At 41.2% G+C, this 8791-nt stretch overlaps 1 protein-coding gene across 2 annotated transcripts in view; it reads left to right on the forward strand.

Moving 5' to 3' along the window:
• Positions 1-8791, forward strand: part of Naa35 (N(alpha)-acetyltransferase 35, NatC auxiliary subunit) — a 57333-nt gene that overhangs the window by 45666 nt on the left and 2876 nt on the right. For both annotated transcript variants that reach the window (XM_028772099.1, XM_028772101.1), the window contains exons 15-21: positions 360-426; positions 2094-2192; positions 2990-3168; positions 5447-5583; positions 6484-6551; positions 7440-7580; positions 8031-8153. In XM_028772099.1, coding sequence (XP_028627932.1) covers positions 360-426; positions 2094-2192; positions 2990-3168; positions 5447-5583; positions 6484-6551; positions 7440-7580; positions 8031-8153 — 814 coding nt within the window. The remainder of the gene's footprint in view (positions 1-359; positions 427-2093; positions 2193-2989; positions 3169-5446; positions 5584-6483; positions 6552-7439; positions 7581-8030; positions 8154-8791) is intronic.

Here is an 8791-nt window from a genome sequence, read left to right on the forward strand (position 1 = left end):
CGCAAGGAGAGTAGACAAACAAGTCCAAGGAACATGGGGTGGTGTTTTACAATTTGTGGCTGCAAATGAGGCTGCATCTTGAAATTGAGGGCTCTGTGTAGATTCTGAGAGGATATTATTGTAGAGTAAGTGACTGAAGGCTAGGGAGACATGGGCTTTGGACGTCCTCATCTCACTACACACGCAAGCATACACGTGTATACAGCACTGGAATATGAACTGCTTATCTTGATGCTAGAGTTCCTCAGCCTAGTCATGGATGTGGTTGTGTTCTCTCTGTTGGAAGCATCTGTAGTAACCACTGCTTCTCTGTCTACGCTACATAGTTTGATGTTAGTGATGTGACTATTATCTTGCAGGTGTTGCCTATATAATAACCACCAGGCTAAGGACTGTATCGACTCCTTTGTTACTCACTGTGTTCGGGTAAGAACTACAACTTGGGTTGTTGTGATGGGCACTTGCAAATACGCTGCACAGTTCTTTCGTATGCATTTATACTTCCCCCTATGTCTTATTCATATCTAGTGAATATATTAACATTTCTGTCTCCTCTCACTGCTTGAGTAAGTGGCTTTATGGCCGGTACTCTTTGCAGGTTTAGATAACTACCACCTTCTGTGGGGACAAAAATGAGACATTATAACTCCTGGCTGGGAAGCACTTGTTCCTAGTATGCCTTATAAATGGATGTACAAAATTCACTTTTGACCTTTAAAAATGTTTTTGTAACATTCCTATATGCTTATCTTGGTACTGCTATAATGAAAATGTTTTGTGTAAATCAAGACTATTAGTTTAAATAAAGTTGCAAACTTTTCTTTTTTCAGTTTGGGAAAATATATAGACTTGTAGATTAAGTTACCAGTCTTTCTTATTTAGTTATATAAACATATCTCTCACTTCATTATATAAACATTTCTCTCAGAATAATCAATTAGGAAGTTATTTAAAGGGCTAATTCTGTTGAATGCGTGTGTGTGTGTGTGTGTATGTGTGTGTGTGTGTGTATGTGTGTACATGTGTGCATGCAAGTGTGTGCATGAAGGCAGTGTGGCGTGCTGGAAGACTACGGAGACTAGATTTTATTTCGGTAATATTTTATTATCACAAGTGCTCTACTTTCTGAAAATTACCTCTTTTAAAGAGTGAAATGCTAATCCTGGCTGGGAATCGCTTACCTGAAATGTGAAATACCTGGACTAAAAATGTTTCAGATTTTGGAATATTTGTGTAGGATTTGTGGGTTAACCATCCCTGTTTCAGAAACCTGACATATCCAGAATGTTCCCAAATATGGGGGTTTTAGTGTTATCTTGGTACTCAGGCTTTTGAAAACTGGACTTGGTGATACATGCCTTTTGTCCTAACACTCAGGACATGGGCAGGGGATCCCAACTTCAGCATCAGTCTCTCCCCCCACCCCGGCTGTAGTGAGTGAGCTCGAGTCCACCCTGGGCTGCATCAGACTCTGTCTTGATTTATTTACCATTTATTTATTTAGTTATCCAGTTATTTATTTATTATCTATCAAGTTATTTGAGTTTTCAGATGAGACATGCCCTGTACCTCTTAACTCTTCTAAAACAGTTGCTGGTCCAAAGACAGCCTGTCAGAGCTCCCCAATACCAGCTTTGTTATGCTTCAGAGAAGTCAGTCACGTTTCCTAAATGCAGGGTGCTCACCATACGTGTGTGTTGTCGGATTAGTATATTTTACAGGAAGCGCTGTTTTAGGTCCATAGGAATAGGAGAGCCAAAGGTAGCAGCAGCCATGGCTCGACCACCACAGAGACATCAGCAGTATAATCTTGACGTTAGTTTACAATAAGTAGAGGATAAAATGCAGGACAGTGATTGAAGGAGCATATGTTTGCCATAGGAATCATATTTCACAAAAAGCTACCTTTCCCACCTAGTTATGAATTCTGATATTGAAGTCTTTAAAAATGGGCCCCTGTCTAAGAAGTGTCAGCAGTGTCTACATTGTGCATGTCTACATGCATCTAGACAAGATTTAAGAATCTGGCATATTGTTTCTTTAGAATAAAGAAAGTTCATGTTGACAGTTACTAAGTTGTCTCTGTGTTACAGCCATTTTGTAGTCTTGTTCAGATCCACGGCCATAACAGGGCTCGCCAGAGAGACAAACTTGGTCACATTCTTGAGGAGTTTGCTACCTTGCAAGATGAGGTAAGAGCCAGACTACTTTTTGTAAAATTCATCAAGACACAGATTACAAAAGTAGCGTGCTCTGTGAGAGTGCATACCTATAGTCCCAGAGCTTGTGAGTGTGAGACAGGAGGGTCATGAGTTGAGGCCATCCAGGGTCACACAGGATACTTTTTTTATACTTTAACTTTTGAAAAGCAATTCTTCAAAACAATGATTTGAGGATTAATTTTTTACTCTGAAATACCTAATTTTCACTTAAAATGTAACAGTTTTCTACTCCAGAGGAAGAAGTTCTTGAAGAATGGAAGAATACACTTTGTAAGCATCTCAAATCATGTCTTTGGTCATCAAGATAAATTGTAGCTTGTGTAGACAACTATGGTTTCATGCAAGATACCCTACATGAAACAATTTCAAAACGACTCATGGCCAGCAGTGGTTCCCATTACTAATATCACAGACCTGAGGTCACAAGTTGAGACTTGTCTGTTTTAAGACAGGGCCGTTTCTCAGGCTTTTTTTTAGCCATTGGGCTCCCACGATCCTCCTGCTTCAGCCTCTGGAATAGACTGATGGTGTTACATGTTTACAAGCATGTACCACCTCCTTGTCTGGATAAAATAACTTGCATTAAAATGGATGTTTATTTTTAGGAGAAATTTGGGTAAAAGTTAAGTATTGCAGGATGCAAACCTTACCAGAAGTGCATTTGAAAGGAAGACATTTTTGGAGAGTGAGGTATATTTTCTGCTCATATTTTCAAATTCCCAGTCTGTCTAAATAATTGACCATAATGTAACAAATTATTTTGACAGGCAGAGAAGGTTGATGCAGCGCTTCACACTATGTTGTTAAAACAGGAACCTCAAAGACAACATCTGGCCTGTTTAGGAACTTGGGTTCTTTACCATAACCTTCGAATCATGATCCAGTATCTGCTCAGCGGCTTTGAGCTGGAGCTGTACAGCATGCATGAGTACTACTACATCTACTGGTGAGAGCGAGCTGCTGCAGCTGCAAGGGATGGGCTTTGGGTGACTCTGTGTGTGCATGCAGTCTCTGATCACACACACGACTTCCAGGAGGTGGTGCTTTCCTTTCACCGTCTTGAGGCACGGTCTCCATGCCAGCTGGCCTACAAGCCCCAGGTTATTTCCCTCTCCACTATCTCACTGTAGGATTGGTAGGGTTAGAGATGCCAGGGCTGCGTTTGACTTTATAAAGATAGGCCTGAGGACTGGAGTCAGGTTGTTGGTCTTTCTGGGGGCTCTTTGACCAGCAGAGCCATCTCACTGGCCCTGGGATATTTTTCCTTTAGTTCATTTTTATTGTAGTTGTGGCACAGTTCATAAAATATTTTGAGAATTAGAGCTAGGTCAAAGTATACATCTTTAGTGCTGTAACATTACACAAATGTTCTTCCTGTTGTTTGTTTCAATGGAAAATACTAATAAAAATAAATGGGTTAATTTGACATCTTTTATTTGCAACTGTGAACAAAAGAGAGTGCAGTTTGTTGACTAGTGTGTACAGCACTAGTCCATGGTGTGGGTGCACTTGGTAGAATGTGCTTTCTTGTGGACGCCATGACTATAGGGTGATCACTGGGCAATAATCCATGAGATGACCCACAGATACCCTTCAGTGGAGGGAAAGATAGAGAATCTATGAAGAGGCTGTTTGAGGCTAGGGTAGACATGAAAAGCCTGTAGAAAAGACATGACAAGCAAGTGTTGATTAGCAAAATGATAATCTTGAATTATCTCCATCTGTCAAGGGACGGAGACAACTTTAAACAGTTTCTTCTTCATCAAACGTCAAAATTTGGTATATTACACTTTTGTATTGTTTGCTTTTTAAACTTATAGCTAAATTCATTTAACCTGATCACTGCCCCGAGAGAGGAAAGACTATTGAATTGAAGTTCTTAATAAAAATGAGCAACTGGTGTTTGGAAGGGCAGAGCCCTGTCAGCCCTTTCCTTCACTGTTTGTCCCCAGATAATGTGGTTAAGTATCAACTGTTGTCTCACTGTGGAACTTTGCACGGAGGTAGTAGACCTCTCACTGTATTGTATTCTGTTAAGTGATACCGCATGCTACATGTTTCCCTTAAGAGCCACCAGCTGCCTCTCTTGAGGTCCCACGCCCCTTCATGCAGTAGTGGGTCCCTTTTGCCTCCCCTGCAGTGACTGTGATGCTGTAACTTCAAATATAATACCAAAGGCAACGTCTAACTAGTTTCTGTTGGCTGAAATGTTCTGTTTTGAACAGTAAGATGGCTCAGCAGGTAAAAGCATATTCCACACAAGCCTGATGACCTGAGTTCAACCCACACGAAAGGTGGAAGGGAAAACTGATGGCACAGACCAGTCCTGTAATCTCTCTGTATGTGCTCTGGATGCACCACCATCTGTCACCCTCACAGTGTGAATAATAAAATAATAATAATAAATAATAATAATAATAATACATTCAAATGTAATGTCTTATATGTGCTTTGGTATTGTAGTCTACCTGACATCTTTCAGAGCAAATTTGGGAAATAGGCATCTTAAAATAGGTATTGTAAGTGATCATAAACATCTTTTGGATCTTTGGTTTTTATTCTGTATATGAGTAGACCTTAATTTTCCTTATTCCTGGTTCTGCTGACAACTGTGTATGCTATCTCCTAGATTTGAACTGCTTTTCTGGCTCAGAATGCATTGTTAGGTTAATATTTTTTAAAAAGTTGAAATAGAATATCTTATTTTACATTTTGCATAAATTTAAATAAATAAGTCTATATGTTTTTGAGCTTTAGAATGATTGTTATATAATACTAATAATTTCTGATACTTTCTAAATCAGTTTGTTTCATTTTTGTTGCAAAGAAAATATTTACTTAATATGATTGGAGTGAATTGTGTCCTGACAGTGAAAAAAAAGTTAGGGTATTCTAATTTGTATGTGCGTGGATAGTTATCCAGAAATCTTTTTGAAAAGTTGTCAAATAGAAAGAAGAGATCACTTGCATTGCTCAGTTAATAAAAGGTCTACTTTTATCAAGCTGAAAAAAAAAATTCCAAATTTTAAAGCATTACAAAGTGTCCATGTAGGGCTGGGGAAGGCATATTAGAGTGTTTGCTTGTGTTAGTCTCTGTGAGGCCATGGCTTCAGTCCCTATTGTCAGGATGAAGTAATAAAACCTATCCATTGTTACTAGGTTTGTGTTGGCAACTCTGTCTCCTTTAGCTCCCTGTCATTAACTGGTACTTTGTGACCATTCAGGTACCTCTCTGAGTTCCTGTATGCATGGCTGATGTCAACCCTGAGCCGTGCTGACGGCTCTCAGATGGCAGAGGAGAGGATAATGGAGGAACAGCAGAAAGGCCGCAGCAGCAAGAAAACAAAGAAGAAAAAGAAAGGTGCTGTAGACCGCCTCGGTCCTTGTTCAGATGCTGTCTTAGGTTGGCAGGCTGCCCGTGTTGGGATTACAGGTGTGCACCATCACATCTGGCTGTGGACTGTTTGACAAACAGGTCAGTGCAGAGCTCCTGCAAGCTGAAGTGGCTGCAGGTGTCTGCTGTGCTTGTCTCTCACCATCATTAACTGGAAGAAAGACTGACTCCCAGCCAGCATTAGTGATGGGCCTGGCTTCTCAGTTTCTTTGCAGCTCCGTGCACCAGAGGGTCTTAGAGCAGGAGGCAAGTTGTACTCGGTTGTACAAGCAGAGTAGGTGGGAGAGCAGGCAGGAGTCCATCTGGAGCTGTGCCGTCCCATTGGGTGTGGACAGGTGATGCAGAGCCCTGGCAAGCAGATGTTTCATAGGCGCTACGTTAGATCTTACCAAAATTCCTGAGTACCAGCTCCCCGGAGGACACAGTTGCCTAACTTTTCATCTCACTTCAGTTGTATTGTTTGTAGGTTTTGGTCATGAAGTCTACATTAGAGATGCAAAGTGAAGTTTCTGTTCAGTAAACAAGCAGGGTGTTGGGTTTTTAAAGAGTATTCTTCTCTCTTGGATCTTTACTGTAGTTCTCTCCCTCTGCTCTGTCCAGCCCTTCCCCGCCTCCCCGTCCCCCAGATCAACTCCTCCTGATTACCTTTTACAAAAGAGCAGAGGAGGGCATTTTTAAAATTAGTTTTTCTTCTTGTTTCTCTAAATGTAGACTTTATTTTATGACCAAAATCTACAGATAACACAACTAAAGTGAGCTGAAAGGTTAGGCAACTGTGTTCTTCAAGGATCTGGTACTGAAGAATTTTGGCAAGAAGTAATAGGGGGAGGGGGAGGGAATATAAAAGATTTTCTTCTCTAATTACAGTGCGTCCATTGAGCCGAGAGATCACCATGAGCCAGGCCTATCAAAACATGTGTGCTGGGATGTTCAAAGTAAGTGGTGAGAGTCGAGTCTTTTTGTGTGTAACTGACGTTCATGCAGATGTGTTTAAAATCCCCTCTTCCTTGATTCGCCCTAGATTCTGCTGCCCTCTGTCCTGGTCCCGCCTGTTTGACAGTCACCTTTTCCATTCTCATTGCGTTCCCTAAGTAGTTGACAGCCTGCCTCATGGGTACATGCTCTAGCCTTCGTAGGGTTGTAATATGTACGAGTGGACTGTAGCATAGCATAGCTGGTCTGGCCAATACCAGGCACTTTTTGCAAGGTTCTGGGTATTAATTTTTAAGTTGTATTGAGAGGTAACTCACCTGAAGTTACATATTCCAAGAGGGGACATTGGAAAAAACCCTGGCCTGTGTGATAATGTGGTACTTGTTCCTTCAACGTATTAATTAAAGTCTCAAAGCAGCAACAGAAGCCTGGGATGTGGAAGACTGTGTGTGACTCCACTGGGGTCCTTAATCCCCTGGGGGTTTCAGTTAATGATACATTAAAAAAATTATAAATAATGTATCATTTTCCTCTTTTCTTCTTCCAACTCCTTCCATGTATCCCGCTTGCTCTATTACAAATTTATGGTCTCTTCATTACACACACACAATATGTATATATTCCTAAATATGTATCCACAACCTAGGTAGCCCATATAATGTTACTTATATGTGCTTGTATGTATATGATTTTAGGACCGACCACTTGGTATTAGATAACCAATTGGGGGTTGGAAAGTTTTTTGTATAAATCATGGTGTATAAATTAAAAATGGATGAGAAGTCTGTTTTTCTGTTTTCTGAGACGACATTTCAAGTATGTAAGTTGCTGGATTTTTTGTGTGTTCTTGCCCAGCTTCAGTCTTTTTGTTGTGTTCGAATTCCCCGTAGACGATGGTCGCGTTTGACATGGATGGCAAAGTGCGAAAGCCCAAGTTTGAGCTTGATAGTGAGCAAGTCCGGTACGAGCACAGGTTTGCTCCATTCAACAGCGTGATGACGCCGCCGCCAGTGCACTACCTGCAGTTCAAGGTGAGCTTGCTACCTGAGGTCGTGGTGGTGCCACCCATGCTGCAGGCTGTGAGAGAGCCACTAAAGATGACAAGGGGTGGCGGGAGAACGTTAACCTTAATCCTTAGAGTAATTGAGATACGGGGTACACAGGTTAAGAACTAAATGTCACATGGGTACAGACCGAGATGGTCTCAGCATTTGCTTCAGAGTCTGTATGGATGGGCAGTCACGTAGAAGGTTCATAGTAGGGCTGGAGAAATGGCTCAGCGGTTAAGAGCACTGACTGCTCTCCCAGAGGTCCTGAGTTCAATTCCCAGCAACCACATGGTGGCTCACAACCATCTGTAATGGGATCCAATGCCCTCTTCTGGTGTGCCAGTATACTCACATACAAGAAATAAATAAATCTTTAAAAAAAAAAAAAGGTTCATAGTAAACATATTGTGACAGATAGTTCCTTCTTTTTAGGAAATGTCTGACCTCAATAAATACAGCCCTCCTCCTCAGTCTCCAGAGCTGTATGTGGCAGCTAGTAAGCACTTTCAGCAGGCAAAAATGATCCTTGAAAATATCCCCAATCCAGACCGTGAGGTAAGAGTGGATTCACTGTACTTCCAGGGGACACGCTTGGGGAAGCATACATCCTGCCACTGGGGGATGTTAACTGTAGTGAGTCAACCAGACAGCACTGTCAGATTGCAAGAATTTCAAGTAGGTCTGCCAGCTTAATCATTTTAAGTCTACCCTCCACCCATAGGGCCTCACTCTTTTGTACAGGCTGGCCTCTCAACTCCTGGTAATCCTCTTGCCCTCTGCCTCCCTGGTGTTAGGAATAGGTCATGATCTATAATACCCAGCTTCTATTATAAATTTTAAATATGAAAAAATTATGTATCCAGTTACTATAGAACATTCCATCCTTGACCATTTTGAAGTAGAAAGTTGTTTCATTAAAAGACTGATCTATAAGAACAAACTTTGAAAACAAACATGGTTTAAGTATTTGATGGTTTAATAGTTTGCACTATCCCTAGTGTAACAGATAAATCTACTCTGTTAGCATAGGAGCTACTCTTGCCGTGTCTAAGTCATTGAGGGAGCTCTTGATGCACTTCTCAGTGCAGAGTAATTTAGCATCATCTGTCAGAATCAAGCAGTGCTGGGCTCAGATGAGTGTGCTTGCCTGTCACACAAAGCCTGGGGTGTCCTAGTACTGCAGAAGAACACAT

This window comes from Grammomys surdaster, unplaced genomic scaffold (assembly GCF_004785775.1).
Source record: "Grammomys surdaster isolate TR1022 unplaced genomic scaffold, NIH_TR_1.0 211, whole genome shotgun sequence".
In the NCBI taxonomy this organism is placed as follows: Eukaryota; Metazoa; Chordata; class Mammalia; order Rodentia; family Muridae; genus Grammomys; species Grammomys surdaster.